Source organism: Schizosaccharomyces pombe, assembly GCF_000002945.2.
Source record: "Schizosaccharomyces pombe strain 972h- genome assembly, chromosome: II".
In the NCBI taxonomy this organism is placed as follows: Eukaryota; Fungi; Ascomycota; class Schizosaccharomycetes; order Schizosaccharomycetales; family Schizosaccharomycetaceae; genus Schizosaccharomyces; species Schizosaccharomyces pombe.
Window position 1 is genome coordinate 1,854,596 of NC_003423.3, and position 19,186 is coordinate 1,873,781.

At 35.7% G+C, this 19,186-nt stretch overlaps 11 protein-coding genes and 10 long non-coding RNA genes across 21 annotated transcripts; 11 read left to right on the top strand and 10 right to left on the bottom strand.

The window, feature by feature from the left end:
* Window positions 1-77: 77 nt before the first annotated feature.
* Window positions 78-2,315, bottom strand: hhp1 (serine/threonine protein kinase (CK1 family) Hhp1). The gene is made up of 2 exons (NM_001021661.3): window positions 1,323-2,315; window positions 78-1,200 (listed from the first exon to the last, which is right to left on the bottom strand). Exons 1-2 carry the CDS (start codon window positions 2,211-2,213, stop codon window positions 994-996), a joined length of 1,098 nt encoding a protein of 365 aa, NP_595760.1. The 5' UTR covers window positions 2,214-2,315; the 3' UTR covers window positions 78-993.
* On the top strand, window positions 1,846-2,134 carry SPOM_SPNCRNA.5376. The gene has a single exon (NR_194731.1). It is a non-coding gene; the product is annotated as a non-coding RNA (long non-coding RNA).
* A 275-nt stretch (window positions 2,316-2,590) lies between the features above and the next one.
* mug176 (BRCT domain protein) lies at window positions 2,591-4,437 on the bottom strand. Its single transcript, NM_001021662.3, has one exon. It carries the CDS (start codon window positions 4,386-4,388, stop codon window positions 3,168-3,170), a length of 1,221 nt encoding a protein of 406 aa, NP_595761.1. The 5' UTR covers window positions 4,389-4,437; the 3' UTR covers window positions 2,591-3,167.
* On the bottom strand, window positions 4,409-6,673 carry csc1 (FHA domain-containing protein). Its single transcript, NM_001021663.3, has one exon. It carries the CDS (start codon window positions 6,502-6,504, stop codon window positions 5,599-5,601), a length of 906 nt encoding a protein of 301 aa, NP_595762.1. The 5' UTR covers window positions 6,505-6,673; the 3' UTR covers window positions 4,409-5,598.
* On the top strand, window positions 5,008-5,328 carry SPOM_SPNCRNA.5377. Its single transcript, NR_194732.1, has one exon. It is a non-coding gene; the product is annotated as a non-coding RNA (long non-coding RNA).
* SPOM_SPNCRNA.5378 lies at window positions 5,987-6,614 on the top strand. Its single transcript, NR_194733.1, has one exon. It is a non-coding gene; the product is annotated as a non-coding RNA (long non-coding RNA).
* Window positions 6,674-6,945: 272 nt separating the features above from the next.
* rav2 (RAVE complex subunit Rav2) lies at window positions 6,946-8,552 on the bottom strand. Its single transcript, NM_001021664.3, has one exon. The coding sequence runs from the start codon at window positions 8,432-8,434 to the stop codon at window positions 7,571-7,573; it is 864 nt and encodes a 287-aa protein (NP_595763.1). The 5' UTR covers window positions 8,435-8,552; the 3' UTR covers window positions 6,946-7,570.
* Window positions 7,182-7,387, top strand: SPOM_SPNCRNA.5379. Its single transcript, NR_194734.1, has one exon. It is a non-coding gene; the product is annotated as a non-coding RNA (long non-coding RNA).
* A 136-nt stretch (window positions 8,553-8,688) lies between the features above and the next one.
* Window positions 8,689-9,846, bottom strand: trm141 (actin binding methyltransferase). Its single transcript, NM_001021665.3, has 2 exons — window positions 9,304-9,846; window positions 8,689-9,231 (listed from the first exon to the last, which is right to left on the bottom strand). The coding sequence occupies exons 1-2, from the start codon at window positions 9,589-9,591 to the stop codon at window positions 8,773-8,775; spliced, it is 747 nt and encodes a 248-aa protein (NP_595764.1). The 5' UTR covers window positions 9,592-9,846; the 3' UTR covers window positions 8,689-8,772.
* A 15-nt stretch (window positions 9,847-9,861) lies between these two features.
* On the top strand, window positions 9,862-10,158 carry tam8 (the record flags this gene model as incomplete). Its single annotated transcript, NM_001356236.2, has 1 exon — window positions 9,862-10,158. Exon 1 carries the CDS (start codon window positions 9,925-9,927, stop codon window positions 10,156-10,158), a length of 234 nt encoding a protein of 77 aa, NP_001343155.1. The 5' UTR covers window positions 9,862-9,924.
* Window positions 10,159-10,181: 23 nt separating this feature from the next.
* elp6 (elongator complex subunit Elp6) lies at window positions 10,182-11,088 on the bottom strand (the record flags this gene model as incomplete). The annotated part of the gene is made up of 2 exons (NM_001021666.3): window positions 10,819-11,088; window positions 10,182-10,736 (listed from the first exon to the last, which is right to left on the bottom strand). The coding sequence occupies exons 1-2, from the start codon at window positions 11,011-11,013 to the stop codon at window positions 10,182-10,184; spliced, it is 750 nt and encodes a 249-aa protein (NP_595765.1). The 5' UTR covers window positions 11,014-11,088.
* Window positions 10,872-11,382, top strand: SPOM_SPNCRNA.5380. The gene has a single exon (NR_194735.1). It is a non-coding gene; the product is annotated as a non-coding RNA (long non-coding RNA).
* Window positions 11,226-12,937, bottom strand: erf2 (palmitoyltransferase Erf2). The gene has a single exon (NM_001021667.3). It carries the CDS (start codon window positions 12,852-12,854, stop codon window positions 11,802-11,804), a length of 1,053 nt encoding a protein of 350 aa, NP_595766.1. The 5' UTR covers window positions 12,855-12,937; the 3' UTR covers window positions 11,226-11,801.
* SPOM_SPNCRNA.5381 lies at window positions 11,519-13,168 on the top strand. The gene has a single exon (NR_194736.1). It is a non-coding gene; the product is annotated as a non-coding RNA (long non-coding RNA).
* A 279-nt stretch (window positions 13,169-13,447) lies between these two features.
* On the top strand, window positions 13,448-14,133 carry SPOM_SPNCRNA.5382. The gene has a single exon (NR_194737.1). It is a non-coding gene; the product is annotated as a non-coding RNA (long non-coding RNA).
* A 217-nt stretch (window positions 14,134-14,350) lies between these two features.
* On the top strand, window positions 14,351-15,719 carry SPOM_SPBC3H7.08C (uncharacterized protein). Its single transcript, NM_001021668.3, has 3 exons — window positions 14,351-14,725; window positions 14,795-14,846; window positions 15,007-15,719. The coding sequence occupies exons 1-3, from the start codon at window positions 14,657-14,659 to the stop codon at window positions 15,246-15,248; spliced, it is 363 nt and encodes a 120-aa protein (NP_595767.1). The 5' UTR covers window positions 14,351-14,656; the 3' UTR covers window positions 15,249-15,719.
* Window positions 15,398-16,487, bottom strand: SPOM_SPNCRNA.1470. Its single transcript, NR_150356.1, has one exon. It is a non-coding gene; the product is annotated as a non-coding RNA (long non-coding RNA).
* On the top strand, window positions 15,696-17,154 carry ser2 (phosphoserine phosphatase Ser2). Its single transcript, NM_001021669.3, has 2 exons — window positions 15,696-16,536; window positions 16,608-17,154. Exons 1-2 carry the CDS (start codon window positions 15,739-15,741, stop codon window positions 16,704-16,706), a joined length of 897 nt encoding a protein of 298 aa, NP_595768.1. The 5' UTR covers window positions 15,696-15,738; the 3' UTR covers window positions 16,707-17,154.
* SPOM_SPNCRNA.5383 lies at window positions 16,601-17,087 on the bottom strand. Its single transcript, NR_194738.1, has one exon. It is a non-coding gene; the product is annotated as a non-coding RNA (long non-coding RNA).
* SPOM_SPNCRNA.1471 lies at window positions 17,101-19,182 on the bottom strand. The gene has a single exon (NR_150357.1). It is a non-coding gene; the product is annotated as a non-coding RNA (long non-coding RNA).
* Window positions 17,238-18,725, top strand: pof9 (F-box protein Pof9; the record flags this gene model as incomplete). Its single annotated transcript, NM_001021670.2, has 2 exons — window positions 17,238-17,616; window positions 17,687-18,725. Exons 1-2 carry the CDS (start codon window positions 17,252-17,254, stop codon window positions 18,723-18,725), a joined length of 1,404 nt encoding a protein of 467 aa, NP_595769.1. The 5' UTR covers window positions 17,238-17,251.
* Window positions 19,183-19,186: the final 4 nt, after the last annotated feature.

The window sequence follows — 19,186 nt, forward strand, 5'->3', positions numbered from 1 at the left end:
GAACTACACCAAATAGATAGTAAGTAAAGACAATTTATTTCTATTTCATTTATGCTTGTTGATTTTGAAGTAGGTGTCATCATTCTAAATTCATCTTATTGATAATTCAAAAACTTACAAACAACACCTTTCTAGTTTTTTCAAGTATGTTTACAAACTAAAATGAAAAGCAAAATATTTATTATATTTAGCAAACAGAAGTGTGAACAACATCGAAAGACACTTCATGAAATGAACGCTTCAATAAAACAGTCAAGCACGAGATCATGCACCCAGAACACGAACTAAAACAAACCATTCATCCCTCGAGCATTAAGTCATTGAATTTAAACGCATCTTAAGCATCCTAAGGTTAAACGACGCTGATTAAATGAGTTCAGCTTGGAAAAGACGGTATCTATAAAGAAAAGCAGCAAATAGCTGATAATATATTATTAAAAGTATATGAATGCAATGCCTTCTAATTAGATTAAACCCCAAGGCTCATCACACATAAAAAAGTAACCAATTTGCTTATGGCGTCGTAAAAAAAAGGCTTTAAACCACGCATAATCTGTCACCAGGATTCGTGTTAAGCGAAGATAAAATTATGATCATTTCTGCAGAAAATTCTCTCACTTTTTTCTGTTCCTGGCTCGAAACATATATGATAATGTATGAATAGATTCACAGGTAGTAAAAACAAATACCAAATGTATTATTAGCAAATGTACTAATATTAAAAAATTTTTCACCAAAACTTGCCATAATGAGGATATGATCATGAGGTTAGCATAGAATTTAAGTCAACACAAGATCTTCAGCCAAATAAGCTATGAACCCTCAATAAACTATAAGCAAAGTAACTTTCGCCATCCCAAGGAAAAAGCCCTGCGCTATCAACAAAATTAAAGGACGTCTGGAGGATAAAAGGCAAGTATTGGAAGACTCCAGATGAGAAGAAAATATAAAAATAATGTGCCCATGCTATATAATAATAATATGAAAGGCTAATCAATTAGGTCTGTTGATATATTGAGCTCCGGTTGCAGATGGATCATTTATAACAGGAACGGTTGTATTAATGTCTCCGCCTTTTTCATCAAAGTTTTGTTTTTGATAATTTCTAAATGAAGACCTCTCTGGCGGCGGATTAATAGCTTGAGGAGTTGCAGACAGTTGTTGCTGTAATTGCTGCTGATGTTGTTGGTCTTGTTGAGTCTACAATTTAAATGTTAGTAAATGTGACTATGTAAACTTCATAAAATATCATATTACATTGGTTTTCAATAACTCGGAAACCCAGAAAATAAAAAAAGCACTATTACCAAGATATCTCATACCTTTCTCTTCAAGGTCCAATCAAACATATAGTCAAACTCATAAGATTGCCGACAAAAAAGATCTCGGAAAAGCTTGCGAAGGTAGGCGTAATCAGGTTTGTCATCGAAACGTAAAGATCTCGTGTAATTGAGATAAATTGAGAACTCCTGAGGGAATCCCCGACATAAGACCTCTGTAGGCGTAGAGATCTTCTTCTCCATAATCTTTTCATACTTTTGCTTTTTCGTGGTAGCCTTCAATCCCTGCCAAGGCAGGCTACCACGACAAAAGTAGACGAGCACATAACCTAAAGATTCGAGGTCATCACGGCGGGATTGTTCAATACCTAAATGAGTATTGATGCTAGCATAGCGTGCAGTACCTGTAAGATTCTTGTTCTCGCGATAAGGAATGTGCAGGTGAGTTTTGTGATCACGATACTTCTTAGCCAATCCGAAATCAATTATGTTAACTTGATTTCCTCTTTTACCTATTCCCATTAAAAAGTTATCAGGCTTAATATCACGATGAAGAAAAGATTTTGAATGAATGAATTCAATTCGAGAAATGAGCTGGTCCGCAAGGAGAAGAACTGTTTTCAAAGAAAACTTTCGATTGCAAAAATTAAACAAGTCTTCCAACGAAGGACCCAATAAATCCATCACCATAGCGTTGTAATCACATTCTACACCGAACCAACGAACAAACGGGATTCCGACCCCTCCTGACAAAATGCGATAAACTCTGTATTCATACTCCAATTGAGGGTGTTTAGCACGAGTTGATTCTAGCTTGATAGCGACCTCTTCACCAGAAACGACATTAGTCCCAAGATAAATGTCTCCGAAAGATCCACTGCCAATTTTACGACCAATGCGATACTTGTTCCCAATCCGGAGGTCCAAAGCCATAATAATATTATAACGCTTTTAAGGCTAAAGGCACTCGCTTTTTCTCTCCAATATACTATAGATTGAAATTGAATGATGTGGTTGAGGTAAAAGTAGGGGTTCGAAAAAGTAGAGCAAGTTAGGTAACGTAGAAGTAAAGAACTTAAAGTAAACATAACGAGAGTTAGCATTGCTTTATCAAAATAACGATAATAAATTATAATACAAAAAAAATTCGCTATGCGATTAAATTATAATAGATAGTGAATTTGCGAATATTGATAGTTTACGATGAATGTAAATAAAACATACCTACATACATTCGTACATCCAATATCTATTTTTAGAATGGGAGCGTGATGCTTTTCTTGGTTTCTATTTTATCAATTACCATTTACTGAAAAATGTAAAATGTAAGGTATGGTTTATTAACACTAAGAATAAAAGGCTAATAAAATGTGTCCTTTATAACAGACTCTTCCTTGTAATCTATATACAAAATCTAATAATATTTGAGCCCCAGTAAACGAATGATCTAAAAAGATAGAGAAAATTCGGGTTCTCAGACGAAAATAAAAGCTGTAAGATACACTGTCTTTCCAGTTGAAGCGAAAAAGACCTCCAACCGAATATTGGAGTGCGAAAAAATAAAATGAAAGAACATTTTAAAACAATAAGAAAACCTTTTTCGGAAATTTAATATTGTAGTTCTTTACATAAGAAAAGCGAAAAATGCAAGGCATTTTTCTGTTCTAAATAAGAGTTGACTAATTCTCCATTGAGATTATAAATAATTTGGGTCAGGATTGTGACGACTGAGCGAATAGAATAAAATAAAATAAAATAAACTGACAATGGGCAGGATAAAAGAAAGGGGAAAAACACGCAAAACACTGATCTAACAATATGTACAATGAGCAGTGCGGAATTAAACTTGTAAATGAAAGAGAGTAATGAAATAGAAAGACAAGGCACTTAGAAATCTATAAGACTAACCTTCTTTTTTAGTGGAGAGCCAATTAACGGTTTGTAAGCTAGATACTTCTTTTTGGCAGACTCTAAATGAGTCATCTCTAAATCCGTCGTAATTTTGAAAGACGAAAATAGATCAGCCGTTGGAGATAGCGATATTTGAGAAATGGTTTCTGGATTATTTTCTCGTTGAGCGTCATTGGACATAGATGACTCATTAGAATCACTGCAAGTAATGAGACCAAACTCATAATCATCGGACAAAGTTTGATCCAAGAATGAGTCGGCATTAAAACAATGAGAATCAGGAGACCCATTAACGAATGGTTCTAAATTTTCTGCTTGAGTATCGAAAAAGAAGGCATCAGAAGGGTCCTGAATCATTTGCGTGTCAGTGAAAGGATCAAGAGGATTCAGCAACTCCGAGTCATCAGTCTGTAAACATTTAGTTTGCAGTATATCTTGAGGATCAACTAAGTACATTTCCTCGTCGACTAAATACTTAGATGAGTAACAAGCCAAAACCCATTTAGGAGATACACAAACGATTGGGACTTGAGCAGAACTAATTTTCTTGAGAGTTTCTTGTGAGCAGTCGTAGAGTACTGCGTGAGAAACGGGATTTTCCTCGGTCATTTGTAAAGACGCATGAACAGTTGCGCCCAATAGACGCAATTGTTCAGTAACGATTTCCATTGAAAACATACCTTCTCCGATTTCAACGTAAGCATGGACAGAGCTCAAAGGGAATTTTTGTTCTGTTTCATTAATTTTTGAAATGGTAAGGCCTTGTAAAGATCGAGAAAGGTAAGCCATGGGAACCGTTGGGTTCCATAAATCATGAGGATTTTTCTCATTCATGTCGGTTTGAAACAATCCCTCGTTCGGGGAGTAGTCTTTTGATAGAGGAAAGAGGTATTTAGATGGTGTAATTATATTACTTTCGTCAAAGGATTGGCATATTTGACTGGGGTCTTCTTCACTTTTGGGATTAGTGGGATTACTTTTTGTTTTGGATAATTTCTTAATTTTGTTATCGCTATTTGTTTCTTTTTGTAGAGAATTTTCTATTGTCCGGCTGATACGATCATTGTTGAGCGATTTGCTACTATTTGAATTTAATTCATCGGAAGGAATTGAATGTCGACTTTGTCGTCGAGAATGTCCCTTTCTATAAGGATTTTTAGTTTTTTTAGGAGTCTCTTCCTGGTTCAAAGATGGCATCAAAACGCCTTTTAAAGGTTGTGATTCATAAAAGTGATGTTCTAATTGCAACTGTAAATACTAGGCACATACTATTAAGGCTGACAACCATTAGGAGTATCATACACTACTGCAAATATCGCAGCCCTGTATATCGTTAAACAAATTTAGTGAAGATCACTTTATTTCGTTTTTTCTTTTGAACGTTTAATGTAAACAATAGGATTGCATATTCAACGAAGAATTTAATCATGGCATAGCAAACCGATACTCATAAATAAGAAGTTTATATCTTTAATTTTTTTAATAAGAGGATGCTCTGATTTTTACTATGTGCAATTGAGTCCTCATTCCTCCATTTTAGGATCGCAGTAATATAATTCATAAGTCAAATCTAGCATTTGTTTTGCACCTTCTTCTTTCAATATGAGAACAATATCATTATATCTGCCATATTTTTTCTTTAAATTTAGACACGGCTAGCACCAATGCTTTTAATATACAATTGAGCCGCCTTTCAATTTCCGTTGTAATTTAATGACCGTCAGAATTATTAACAACCTCAACAAGATAAGGATTGATATTTTCACATTTTTGTCAAAGTAAATCTTGTAATGGTCATGCGACCTTCAATCGAAATTTTATTAAAGAGCAAGGAATGTGTATGGTAGTCTGCGTTCTTATATATATGTCAAAGGGACGATGAGAACTATTAATATGCTGGCACTATGGCAACATTAGCACATCCCAGGCTTCTATATATCTCTTCCATTTTATCTATACCACATTCCGCATTCGCAAAAAGCTTTGAAGCATTACAATAAACCTACTGTAAAGATTGATCACCTGACGAGAACCACATGTGTCAACACTTGATTGACGCTTTTACTATTATCGTAAGAGCAAGATATATTTTTACCGCTAACAATGTATGTTTAATATCGGTATACGACCATAGACTAATGTCGTTTTATGCAAATCTGTAAGGTTTTCATTGAATGGACGCTCCTCATGAGATAGGATTTAAACCTTAAATAACGTTATAGAAACTGAAATTAAAGTCAGTCCATTGTTCCTGAAGGTGTCCTGTTCAAAATGAATAATAAAAAATGATGAAAACTTTATTATATGATATCGTTGCAAATAGTCATTAATGTAAACATTAAATAGATAGTTCCCTCGTTAAAGCACTGTATGCTAACGGATAAACAAGAAATTTAACAGTTTAGTGTCACCGCCAATAACCCATATAAACAATGATACCAGCAACAGCTATGAAGAAGGGAGAAAGCACCAAATATTTTTTTTCTTGCCAAGACTTATTTTTAGATGATAGCCTTGCTTCAGCAGTGAAGGCCCTGGCTTTCCAAGCTTCTAGATTTGTTTTGGCAAGCTCGGCTTCATTAAGTGCTGCTTCGGTGACAAAAGGTGAGCTAGAAAGAGGAGAGGTAGATCTCTTCAAATTACGATCTCTCTCACCATCTAAATGTTTAGTAGATGGTACAGCCAAAGAGGAAATGTGCGGAGAGCTTTTGCGGGAATAATGATGATTATTACGATTATCGCGAGTTTTGCCAGTTTCAAGCCAACTGAGAGATTTACTAACCTCCTCTACTCCATTTTCTAAACTCTCCAAGTTCTCATTTAGTTCAACACACCGTTGATACTGAAAAACCATCTGTCTCATAATTGAATCCAGCATTACTTCTGAATCTAACGATCGTGCAGGAGTCGTAGCAAAAGTAGCACCACGTACGACAATTCTCACTTGGGCAGATACCTTTTGATGCACTATTTCATCTTCATTGTATATATCAACACCAAAGTCCACGATATCGCCTGAATTTAATTTGCAAGGAGCTGAAGGCTTGTTTTCAGGCGACAGTCGGGTTTCGTTCACAAAAGTCCCGTTGGAAGATTTAACGTCTCGAATGTACACAGAAAGGGTGTCCTTATCAAGCCATAACTCGGCGTGTTGACGGCTAAGTACTTTAGAATTAAAAAAGAGATTAGAGGGACTAGGTGAAGTTGACTTGTTGGTGTGTCGTCCAATTTTATAAATCGTTGAAGGAGAAATAACCAATTTCTTCGTTTGAAATGATTCATTTAATGGAGTCAATGTAATTACGGCAGACATACCATTCAGGGTGAAAGTTGAAACGTATCAAATGGGCGGATGTCGAAAGACGGTAGTAGAAGGAAATTGAATGTCGAGAGCGAAATTGTCCTTTTTAACCGTTGCGATCAAAATATACCACAAAAATCAAATGTTTAAAGGTGGAGTGATATTGAAAGACACAACGTTCAAGCCACCAAGGCGTGTGTGAGAATATAATTCATACTAGAATTATTCTCTTATGGAAATCTTGTGCATCTTCTGTCGCTTTAATACAATACAAATAATATTATATCTTCGTATAGTAATATTATAATTGCTTGAAAAGCATAAGAAGTTAATGTACATAAAAGCACTTTAAATTAACGATTAATGCAGCATAGTAACCTACTTTTCGGTTTCACCCATTTTAAGATAGTAATTCTCTCGTTTTATAATACATTGTGAAATACTTTCACGATTCTTGGTAAATTCATGCTTATAGTGTATCATGCATAAATTAGAAGTGTCATTATTTTATTCCTAAACTACATGGACAAAATGAATTGCAAATTGAAGCAAAGAGAAAGAAAATCTTCAATCGAATATTTAATCAGATAGGCTTAAAAGAAGTTGTTAATAACTTCTCCGTTGATGAAAAGCAAAGCTATAAGCTACAATAATGGGAATAGCTTTTCTCGCTCTCCACTACTATAGTTCATGTACAGTTGTTTCTTTTAAATGCATCATATATAGGTCGGAAAATTAGGACAGAAAACACATATATCGTAAGTAATGGATAATATATACACAAAGATAAATCTCAAAGAAATGGATGTTAACTTCAATAAACTTGACATATTGATTCGTATGTGGCATGCGGATATGAAGTAAGTAGAATGCAGTAAGGTTAAACGAATGAGATCCAAGAGAAAAAGCCAAATATGTAGATGAAATTCATAGAATACAAAGTTAATCATGCAATCAAGCGAAAAACTGAACATAGTTTCAAAACATAAAACCAGGGAGATTCCCAATATCAAACCATTTATAACTGCTTAGGCAATTGAACAGAGAGCAAATCAGTACTGCCACTGAAAAATTCAATTTATTTGGCACCATATAAAGAAGAAGAAATGGTTTTAAACCTATATGAAACGTCGTTAACCTTTTTTTGTAACGCTGAAAGTTTTGCCGTTACTGCCAGAAGAATTGGATCCTGAGAAAAAGCATCTATTCTTTGAGAAACAAAAGGTTTAAGCATTTCTATATCTACGGAATTTTTTGCAAAAGACTCTAAAACTTCATTGGGACCTGAAAGCCTAAATAAATGCAGGCAGACTGAAGCATTTGAAATGCTGAAGCTCAGAGCTAAATTAGAAGGAAGAGGAGGTGAAAATAAATGATTACGAACGGTCTTGTGTATTTGACGAGGAGAATGGTTAAGGCAACTAAAAGGGTTGCTTGTTCTGGAGACAATGGAATTTTGACTTTTTAGCGATATACTGCTGGCATTGGATGGGATCTCCTCTTTTTCAGATTCCTCTTGCATGATGGAATGAAGTAGACATACAATCGCATGCAAAATTTCCTGCAATTCCTTTATGGCACGTTCTGTATTATGTCGCAATCGGGGCAAGCAATATAAAGCGTAATGCATATAATTACTCAAGTTGAGTATTTGGTCCAAATGAATAATAGCAGAATCTTTCAGCTTTAAAACATGCGTAGTACGACCAACCTTCGCTGTGACATTGACACGAACTACGTTACTGCTGCTTCTTGAAACAATCCCTTTGACGGCGTCGGTTTTCGGAGACGTGAAAACTAGGACAGTTGGATCATCGGAAGAAATTAAATTCAATGCTTCCTTTAACCCTTCCGACATAGATTCCCAAAATTCCGGTAGCACATTAGTCTCCAACCACTCTTTTTCTTTAACGATAACAGAAGCATCAATTTCCGTTTGCATAATAAAATAGTTTACAAACGGGATTTATAAAGTAGATATGGTGTTATATCATTCCAAAAAAGTTGAAACAAAAATATTTAAAAGCAGCTAACGCTGAAGGTGGGTAGTAAGTAAAGTTATACTAGTCACTCGTTGATAACAATTAAATAGCATATGCGAGTGTAGTTTAAGAAAACAAAGATTTTCTATTTTTATTAATTAAATTATCAAAAAACTAAAGTTACTGTCATAAACCTTACAATAAAACTCAGGACTCATGTCTAAAACGGATTACATTAAAAGCCCTATATAAAAGAATAAAAAATACGCAAACAAAGAAACTTTTTCTACCAAAGTATTCACAGCTTTTTCCAAACTCCTTGTAAAAACGTACGCTTCATATTTAAGTTACGCTTTCGGTTGTCAACGGTGCGATTAACTCGATCTAATGTTACTAAGCCAAACCCGGCGCTTTTCATCCATTCAGCAATATCTTCTTCTCGAAAAAAAAGTGATAAAGTTCCATCCTGTCTAACGAACGTCTGTTCATCAATCATAGATGGGTCACCGCTTGTCATGAATTTCTCTTGAGCAAAATCGCCATCACAGTAATCACGAAACACCAAATGCCCTCCTGGCTTTATGACTGAAGCCAAGTTCTTAATAGAACGAAGCTGCTTCTCGCGTGGAATGGCAGATAATACAAAGATGGCAGTTAATGTATCAATGCAAGCAGAACCCAAAACTTCAAGCAAAGAATCTTCGGTTATATCATTAACAAAAGGAAAAACTCTATTTTCGTTATAACAGGAATGCTTCTAAATTAAGACAAAGGTTAGTAAATTAAATATTTCAGAGCAAATTGGCATAAATTTAGTAGCTCTCCTTACCTTCACAAAATCTATAGCACGAGGACTAAAATCACAGCAGTATATCTTCAAATTTGGTTGCACTTCTAGCAGAGGATAGACGAGGTTTCCAACACCGCATCCGACTTCAAGGATAGTCAATGGCAACTTATCGGGCAATCCAAAATAACAATCGAATTCACGATCAAGCCAGTGTCTATCTTTGAAAAACCTTGTTTCATTTCGCTTGTAAAACTTATCCCAAGACTTTTTCGACTCCTTTTTATATTTTTCAACCCAAAAATCACTTAATTTTGATATACCACTCATATCTCCTAACAATTTCGTAGCACGGTCTTCTATATGTATGAAAGATGTTTCAAAATATTACCCAACCCAGTAGTTATTCCAAAAAATGCGATAAAAAATTTGTATGACAACGATTTACCCTACAACCTTCAATGAATACCAAACTGGCTCGATCAATTTTTTTTAAATTAAAAAAGCACTATTTTAAATAAAAAAATAACCAAACCTAGTTCGTTAATTCCAAATTCACAAATCAATGCACACTGTGCAGAGAGCGTCTTGTTCTTCCTTGTAAACCTACACCTATACCAATTCGCGCGCACCTTGTGATACTCGCAACTCTACAAATATACAATGAATAGGACTTCAGAAAGTGTGGAACCTCAACAAAATGAAAAAACAGCAGTGCATTGGAGCAGAGAATGGGTTCCTGTTGTTGTAGATACATATTCTAATGAAGATGATGAGGATAATGAAGAAGGAGATGAATCCAGGCCTCAACGAACATTTTTAGTAAAACGGTGGGTGCAAGATAATGTACAAGTGGAAAAGAAGGGAGACGAAGAGACTGCAGCAGCAGATAATTGAGAAAAAGTAGATGAAGTAGGAATTTAGAGTTGCAGCGTCACCTGCCCTTTGGAATATACCTTAGCACCTGCTTCCGTTACCTCGTATAAAAGCTCCTTGTCATCATCCTCCGGGGTCTCGCATATTCCACTACGAAAGTGATTTGGCATTCGAGAAAGACGCAGGAATCCGGTGATTCGTCGAGCGCTACCGCTAGTCAAAGGCCGACAGGAAATACATCTAGTTGCCATGTGTCCGATTGAAGAGCCTAAAGACTTTTGTTGTGGTAACGGAGCTCCCAAAGTCACGTTTACAATGACTCTACTGAAACATTTTCGTAATTCCAAAATTGCCTGCTGAATCTTTGTGGAATCGAGAGCATGAGTACTTTGTAAAATATCAATATCTTCTATGATGATCGTGGAGTTTTCAAATTCAAAATCGTTTTCCTCCACACATTGGATCACAGGCGCGAAAACAGATTTGATGTGATTTTTGGTTTCTGGTGCTTGTACCTTCGAAGGCTTGGAAATAGGAGCAAATAGCATGCTGAAGCCATCGATAAAGAAGAAATTTTTTTTCGTTTTAATATCCATTCCCTAATATTGGTTCAGTAGGTTAGTCATACGAATAGTTTATCATTCAACCACTTATGCAATCGTAATCCCTCTTTTTACATACCCATTTACGCATACTAATTGCATGCTCATCTAAGGTTTTACTGAATGTTAAAAAACAAGTACTTTCCTTTGCTTTCAACGCATGGTATAAATAATAATGGAACAGAAATGTGACAGGTGTTTCTCTTGTTCCCAGTAGCAAAGTTAAAGAAAAAGGCTCAGGAATGGGGCGTAAATGCTCGTGTAAAGAAGACATTAGGTTTAAGAGCCGTTTGTCATTAGTTTTATAGCCTAACTACAGTAACCAGCTTTCCGAATGGTTGTAGAGGGTGAATGGAAAACACAAGCCTGGGAACGGAGCAACATGAACCAGAGTAAGAATGAACAAGCCGGTCAGTAATGCAAAGCTAGTTCTAATATTATAGAAGTTTCAAGTATCAAATTAAAGAAGTCTAATACCAAATTATTTTCCAGAAAACTATCCTCTAAATGTGGATAAGCTATTTCATTAAAAAAAGAAAAACTATCTACCTATGGAACATTGATTTGCCTAAAAGGCAATCATAATAATAAAAAAGAACAATAAAGAGCAAATCCCAATAAATTAGACTGGAAAGGGGTTTAGCTAAAGGAGGTAAAACCATCTATCTATCATATAAGTCATAAAAACAAGCAGCATTACTTTAAAAATAAAAGAGAGCAGCCAAATTAAATATTAATAATTCCAGAGATTGGTGAGAACAAGGAATAGTTTTATAAACATTTGTTTCTGTACATTGTTCTCTGTAAAGTACAAAGGGCGAGCTGAAGGGGTCGACGACAAGGATGAAAAAAAAGAACAAAACATTATCCAGGTAAAAATTTTGAAGAGGGGAGTAATCTTTTTTATTCCGGTTATTAAAACCAAATTAATTTCGGTACTGAAAAGTAAATTGGTAAGGGGAAGATGAAAGAGTGTAGCATATATGCGTGAGCGATTTGAGCATTATTGTCTAGCAAATAAAAAATTTTTATTTCTTATTTTCTTTGTGAAGCCAAGGCATATTACACGTAAGACTTCCTAGTGGGACGAACGTAACTCACATTTTTAGGACGACAAAGGACAACCAGAAAATTGAGCCATATGCTGTCATGAAAAGGATGTACATCTTCAGTTTCTGTACTCTTTGCTCGTAAGTATTCATGAACATTCTGACCAACAGATATTAAATAGCACTGGTAACAGAAAAGGATGCCAGGAAGTATTGCTCCAAGTGCCCCATAAATGCCAAGGAAGAAAGATACGCCAGCCCATGGACGACGAAGATGCGCCGCAAAATTTGTATCTGTGGATTCATGAAAACTTCCTATAGAAGTATAGAACCCCAATCCAGTTAGATACAAAGCTGAAAGAACGACAGATAACAAAAAAATAAAATAATATCTGTAGTTTCGACGACCAATGCAAGTGTTTAACCAAATGCAGTGATGATCAAGGTATTCAACACAATTATCACATAAATGACAATGGCTTGCACGTGGAGGACGATATAAGTGGCACGTATGGCAATAAACTGTATTAACAAAGACAGAGTCAGACCGAGTGGATCCAACAAGGACTTTACGGTCTTCAGGAATTACAGACCAGGGATGGGCAGGGTTATAAGTTAAAGAATATGCATTTCTAGGAAGAATTCCTGGATCAGCAGTCGAGCACTTGAACATGGAAACAACGGCTAAGGCATACAGGTAAGCAAAGGTAATAGGGACAGCGGGAGAGACATGATGCCAGAGCCAAAAAGCAGAAAAGATGAAGAAAAGGACTCCTGGAAGAATCAAGGCAAACAAGCTAATGAGGAAAGCTTTGTACTGAGATGACATTTGCAATCGACCACAACATAAATAGATATTGTTTCCTGGTAAATTCTTATATCGGCTTTCAATATGCGGTACTTCCGGAACATCATCAGGAACGGATTGAAATCTATAAGGAATTTGGTTCTTTTCTTCCAAATTCATGGGATACGTTGGATCAGACAAAGTCACCTCAAATGGATTCCATGGCTGATTCCACGCGTAGCGGGATGCCTTAGCATCACTGTGTTTCTCATAGCTCATGATTATATTCTCTAAACAACAAACATGGCAAAGAAACAGCTATTTTTACACCTGGTATTATATCTTGTAGTTTTGTTGTCGGTAAGGATATGAACCCCTTTTGCGATGGAGGGTGAAGTAAATATTAGCATCCGCCAAAGTTTGTTTACTAAGCAAATAAAGAAATCAAAATAAATAAACAATTAGAGAATGTGACTCTAATAACTAATATTTGGAATGGCGCCTATTTAATCGATGAGAGTGTATTAAAAAGAGAAGGGAAATAAAAACAGAATATGAAATGAAATGCTAAAAAAAAAAATACTAACCGAAGAAATAAAATTAATAATAATAAATAAAGTACTTATTTTTTTTTTACGAATAAAATGTAAAAAAAATTATTTAAGAGTGCCAATATATTAGTATTTATATTTTTCAAACTTTTTATTTAAATATATTTCATCGATACTGTAATTGGAACATCCTGTCAGTACAACAATTCAGGGCTCAAAGTTAGAAAAATCAAGTTTAATAAATTATACTATCCGTGCAATTTCGGGTTTGTAAAGAAAGTGGATAATATATGGAAAAATTAGTAATATATGACTCGATAAAGACTCCAAAGACTAAGATAAAAGACCAATATCATGGGAAGTAGACTAGCTAGTAAACCATTTTCATCTTGTGTATTATGTTTTTTTTTTTTTTTTTTTTTTTTAAAATGGCTAAATAACTAGCAGGAAAATAATGGGAGGGTGTAATTGAGAAAATATTAGAAATGAAGGTACGGAAGCAACGAAAAAAGATCTTAAAAGTTTATTAGAGTGTTGCAACTATTGAAATTATGATTATCGCGAAGCTATTAATGAAAGGGCTAATTTAAAGGATCATCTCTATACTTTCACTAGCCCCGAAATAACCCAATAACCTCTATGGCTTGTAAACAAATAACTCAAGAAACACGGTATATGGTCAGTTATGGATGAAATTTTGAAGAAAAATTATTACTAATCTACATCTAAGAAAAACCATCCTGGCTTCATTCACTGTATTTAGTGGAAATGTAGTTCACAAGATTATCGAATTAGATTGTTATTCCTCAATATGCATGACTCCAAGCGGTCCTTTGGTTTTATTTCCTGTTTTAAAGGGAAATGAATTAAATTCTTATTCCTTAGAAAATCTCAATGACGCTTTTAAACGTACTTGTACATTGGACCTACTTTACTGGAGAAACATTTGCGGTCAGCAACTACTATTAAGTTACTAACCTCATGGCAGCTAAATTTTGAAAAATGACTATATTTATTTATAATGGTACGAACCATTTTTATTTGTTTGCGAAGTTTTTTAGTGTTCTCTTCTTATTATTTACAAATATAATCTTAGGAAAAGTTTAGTAAATAAGTGTCCTAACAAATTCTATAGTATAATACAAGGGTAGAGGTAGTATCTGAAAAGTATTATAAAACTGTATAAAGCAATATAAATACAAGGGCGGTTCGATCCCGATTGCAAACGCTGGAAAATCTAGAAATATTGGAAAGTTGCTTCTTTCACCACTTTAGTAGAAGGAGTTGGTGATTATTATGATATTATTATCCATTCAAATTTGAATCTCTTAATGCGCACCGTTGCTACGTCTTGTCTGCGTCAGGTGGCGATCCCCATAAATATTGATGCTTGTCATAAATGTTGCGAATGTTCGCCTACGTATTTCATTTTGACATTTACAATCATAAAAGGATTTTAGATCCTTTCCATCTCGAAACAATTAATCAAACTATTCAAGCGAACAAGAACTTTTTATTTTTGGAACCATCATGTCAATTATGCGCTCAATTATGTCGAACCGCCTGGTTCGCTGGTCAAGAGAATATCCAGAACTATTTGTAAGCTCAATTTTTTTTTGAAAAATATATTGAGTTGATTATTTCGTAAGCTGATCAGTTTGCTGTTAGATAACTTGGTGTGTCATGACTTATACCTTTGGAGTTGCTGGTTATATGCTTGGTATGTTAAAAATTAGTAGAAAATTAGAAATCAGCGCAGTTAATGAAACATTATACTCAATTTTAATATTCTGTTAAAATTTTCCTACAGAATATTTATTTTACAAGCGCATTTACATATGATTGTTTAAATTAAATGATTGTAGCTAACAGTTTTTTAGGACAGCGGGGCTTGTTGGTACAACATGAAGATCAAGTCCGAATTCCTTCAAAAAATGCTCACCCCTGGGAAGACACCAAAAGCAGTAGCGGAAAAAGTGATGAGAGTCTTGATTATAGCTACAAGTATTATCCTCGAGGAGATAGGAGTAAAGAACCTCGAAAGGCACCTTCTGCTATTCAATACAGCACTTTTCCCGTTAAAGGTGTATCAGAAGAGGTACTTGAGCGATTCTCTAAGTAAAGCACATTAAATTGTGTATAACCTTTTAGGAATGAAAGAGAACAATTATTACATTGCCAAATATTTTTTTAGTGCTTTTTCACTTTACAAATATCTCACTCTCTACTTTATGGTAGGCTCTCATTTTTGGAATATTTGCCCTGATATATTGCAATATTTCCAAACATCTTCTTAGTTATGATTTCTTGCTTTATTGCTTTAATGTATAAAAAAAATATTTGCTTATTAACCTGTGTTTGAAAACGGAGTTTAGGCACCACTTTACCAACTTCACAATTTATACAGCATTTTGAAGATAATGATAAATTTGTAAACAATAACAAAAAATAAGCTTGTTTGAGATTTTCAAATAACTTAAATTGACCTAGTACTTGTTGTCGTTTAACGTTAAGCTTAATCAATAGCCGAGTAATTAGTAAATGGGACTTGCCGAAAACAACGCTTTTCAACTTAGAAAATTTAGCAAACCCACTCATACCTTTTAATAAGCATGGTCAACGCAGCCATAGTTGTTTCCTCAAATCGTCCAAATGTGCTTGAACAGATTTCCTCCTTGTTTAGAGATGGGAAGACTCGTTCTCTGGGGGAACAGTGGACTTTAGTATCAGGCCAACTTAAAGGAACGTTTGAAGATGCTAAAGACGCTTGTAACCGCATTTCTGCTACTGAGAATGTAGACTGTAATTGCTTGAGTGAAGCAACATTTTCCACTAAAAAGAAGCTTGTAGTATTTGACATGGACTCGACGTTGATTCAACAAGAGTGTATTGACGAGCTCGCGGCAGAAGCAGGCATCCAGAAAGAGGTTGCTACGATTACATCTCTTGCAATGAATGGGGAAATTGACTTTCAAGAATCACTTCGTCGTCGCGTTTCTCTACTACAAGGGTTGAGCGTCGATGTCATAAATAAAGTCATTGGCAAAATTACTTTCACTCCAGGAGCTAAACAGCTTTGTCATTGCCTTAAGCAAATGGGTGCGACTCTTGTTGTCGCTAGTGGTGGATTTGTTCCAATGGCTGAATATGTCAAGGGACAACTGGACTTGGACTATGCATATGCCAATGTACTTGAATTTTCCGATGATGGTAAATTCCTCACTGGAAAAGTTCAAGGTGCAATTGTAGATGGACAACGAAAAGCTTCCATTTTGCGTGAAAAGAGGGAAGAGTTGGGTTTAAATAAGCTCGAAACGATGGCTGTTGGGGACGGAGCTAACGATTTGGTCATGATGGCCGAATCCGGTTTAGGAATTGCGTTCAAAGCTAAACCCAAAGTTCAATTATTGGTATGTTCGAAATTTTTTTACAAATTTATGTTTTTAATGATCTTACTAACTCGATTTTTTTTTTTAATTAGGCTGATTCGAAAATCAATCTTCCATCTTTGCAAAACGCTCTTTACCTCTTGGGTATTGATGAGCAACAACAAAAAAAGCTATTGGAAAACAAAAATTAATTTAGAATTTCCAAGAATTTTTCAATCGCAAGGCGCTGTCAAGAACTCTGAGCTACTGTGGCTTGGTTTTTATAAAGCAATATTTTACTTGTGCGCGTGGTCTTTTTTTCTGTAGTAGGAGCCGTCTTTTATATACCCTACTTCTTTATTTTTGATACTCTTATTTTTCTTTTTCCTTAATTTACAATTTTGGTATGATCAATGCTTCATTGGAAAGGGTGTGCAATGAATGCTTAAAAAAAAAGGGGCAGTTCAGAAGCTTTCTTCTTTAAAACAGACAAGAATTACTCAATTGGTTTTTATAAAGCCGATCATTTACTCTTAAATCTGCTTCGTTATGCTGATAGACTTTGAAATTGATTCGTGCAATGACTACACCTTCGTTTCATAGACCTTTCTTTATTATCATTTATTAATTGTAAATAATACAATTGTATCTAGTTATTAAGAGTTGCAGAAAACATGTGCTTTTGACGTATTTCAACACCGTTTCCCTTGTATATATTCAGAGGTATTCATATACTACTACCCATGCGAGATTCATTATGGCTAAATCACCATTCCTGGAGCTTTCTTACGATATATTGCTAGAAATTAGTACATATCTTGATTATAAAGATATAGTTCATTTGTCAGAAACATGCAAGTCACTTTCGTATGTTTTTGACGACAAAACAATTTGGCATCGATTTTGTGCACGGGTCCAAGGTCTCACCAATGTAGTCCCAGTTGTTGATGATAATTACAAAAGACCCTATGCTGTATGGAAAGACCGAGGATACGCTTACTCATGGGGGCAACAGATAAGAAACTATTTGGGCCGCGTCGTCAATACAAATCAGTATCCTCGAGATCGTCCTGGTGCATTGACTGGGAAGGACGTTCGTTCTACTATTCAGGTTCAAGTTGGGTAAGCGCATAGATACAGGAATTTATTTGACTGCACTACAATGACTAACTATTCCCTATGCGGAATTTAGAGGTTATGGGATGTATTTATTAAATGAAAACGGAAATTTATATGTTACGGGGGTACCAAACAATGTTGGGCCCGAATTGATGAGAGATTTAGAGCCAATTGTGAAAATCCATGCTGGTCGAGAGTTTTGTCTTGCACTCGGTGAGACGGGACACTTGTATCAAGTATCTCTAAAAACACGAATTTGCTTGACAGATGAACAAAATATGCTATCAGCCTATCGCGGAAGAATTGCTAATTTTAAATCAGGTTGGGACTCGCATTCGGCGTATGTGCCGGGCATTGGCTTTCTTGTCTGGCACACTGGACGAGAAAGTGAAGCGCAACTTTTCCAGCCAGAGGCATCGATGAAGGAATTCGTGCTGAACGATTATGTTCACTGCGCAGGATTCCTAGTGTATACTGTCGCATCACCTCAGAAAAAAGGCGCCGTGTTTCGTTTAGACCTGGACCAAGCTACACAACACACGCTAGGAAGAGAATTGAAGAGGTTCGCTTCGCACGACCCCCATCAAGGTTGGCATTTAGCAGGCAGCTTTGAAACTTTCACATGTTTATCGGACGATGGCAATACTGTTTACATGGGTCATGCTAATACCAAGCAGGTCGATGATGACCCGGTTATCCACGACTTTCTCCAGAACCGAGGAATTAAGCAATTGGCGCATGGCGATCATCATCATCTTTACTTAACAAGCGATCATTCCATATGGTCGTGGGGTGTTGAATTACGTTATTGTGGGTGTTTAGGTTTGGGTTCTCTTCATTTGCAAGAACAGACATCTGATCCCAGCATTGTTTCTGATCCACGCACCGCACGCAACATCGTTTCCATTCCACATCAAATTCACTTTTCAGGAACTTGCTATTCAGTTGCAGCCGGCGGATGGCAAAGTGCTGCTCTCGCCATTTCGGAATCTGTTTTACCCGAAGTCAATGTGCCTCCAATTACAACTTTTTCTATCATCCGACCATCCAGAGTTCCAGCGTTGCGCTTTTTAGCTGCCCCTGCGACTCGGACTTTGGAAAGGGACGGCTAGGTGAAATAGTGATCAACTTTGCTTGGTAAGCTAATTTCCGCGTGCGCACTAGAGAAGGATTTTATTTTGTCCGCTAAGTAAGTGAAATAAATAAATATCTCGGCCACCTCGGACTTCCGAATTTATCTCTATTTTTACTAATTCCTCTAGGTAAGCCAATTATAAAAAAAAGCAGCACAAGGAAAACACAACGGTGATTAAATAAGTGAGAAAATTTTTTTTCCTTCTTCCTGTATCGCAATTACATAAAGTACACACATTGACCAATTTATATTCCTGACCCCTGTGAATTAAGTTACTGTGCTACTACGACGAGTTTTTACCAAACATTATTATTTTTTTTAATTGATTTGGACTGTAAGGAAGGTTACCGATTTTCATATTAAATCCTCGGTGGTCAAAATTTGTTGGGCTCTTGCTCTCTATTTGTCGTTTGCGTTGGTGGTTTGTAATATTCCTAA

What these genes read in the sequence shown, in the direction of transcription:
- erf2 (NM_001021667.3), bottom strand. Translation starts at nt 12,854, where the DNA reads ATGAGCTATGAGAAACACAGTGATGCTAAGGCATCCCGCTACGCGTGG.
- hhp1 (NM_001021661.3), bottom strand. Translation starts at nt 2,213, where the DNA reads ATGGCTTTGGACCTCCGGATTGGGAACAAGTATCGCATTGGTCGTAAA. An exon ending in ATTGGACCTTGAAGAGAAAG is followed by an intron (nt 1,201 to 1,322) that starts GTATGAGATATC and finishes TTTAAATTGTAG; the next exon opens with ACTCAACAAGACCAACAACA.
- trm141 (NM_001021665.3), bottom strand. Translation starts at nt 9,591, where the DNA reads ATGAGTGGTATATCAAAATTAAGTGATTTTTGGGTTGAAAAATATAAA. An exon ending in GTGCTATAGATTTTGTGAAG is followed by an intron (nt 9,232 to 9,303) that starts GTAAGGAGAGCT and finishes GTCTTAATTTAG; the next exon opens with AAGCATTCCTGTTATAACGA.
- ser2 (NM_001021669.3), top strand. Translation starts at nt 15,739, where the DNA reads ATGGTCAACGCAGCCATAGTTGTTTCCTCAAATCGTCCAAATGTGCTT. An exon ending in AACCCAAAGTTCAATTATTG is followed by an intron (nt 16,537 to 16,607) that starts GTATGTTCGAAA and finishes TTTTTTAATTAG; the next exon opens with GCTGATTCGAAAATCAATCT.
- SPOM_SPBC3H7.08C (NM_001021668.3), top strand. Translation starts at nt 14,657, where the DNA reads ATGTCAATTATGCGCTCAATTATGTCGAACCGCCTGGTTCGCTGGTCA. An exon ending in GAGAATATCCAGAACTATTT is followed by an intron (nt 14,726 to 14,794) that starts GTAAGCTCAATT and finishes GTTTGCTGTTAG; the next exon opens with ATAACTTGGTGTGTCATGAC. An exon ending in AGTTGCTGGTTATATGCTTG is followed by an intron (nt 14,847 to 15,006) that starts GTATGTTAAAAA and finishes ACAGTTTTTTAG; the next exon opens with GACAGCGGGGCTTGTTGGTA.
- mug176 (NM_001021662.3), bottom strand. Translation starts at nt 4,388, where the DNA reads ATGCCATCTTTGAACCAGGAAGAGACTCCTAAAAAAACTAAAAATCCT.
- csc1 (NM_001021663.3), bottom strand. Translation starts at nt 6,504, where the DNA reads ATGTCTGCCGTAATTACATTGACTCCATTAAATGAATCATTTCAAACG.
- rav2 (NM_001021664.3), bottom strand. Translation starts at nt 8,434, where the DNA reads ATGCAAACGGAAATTGATGCTTCTGTTATCGTTAAAGAAAAAGAGTGG.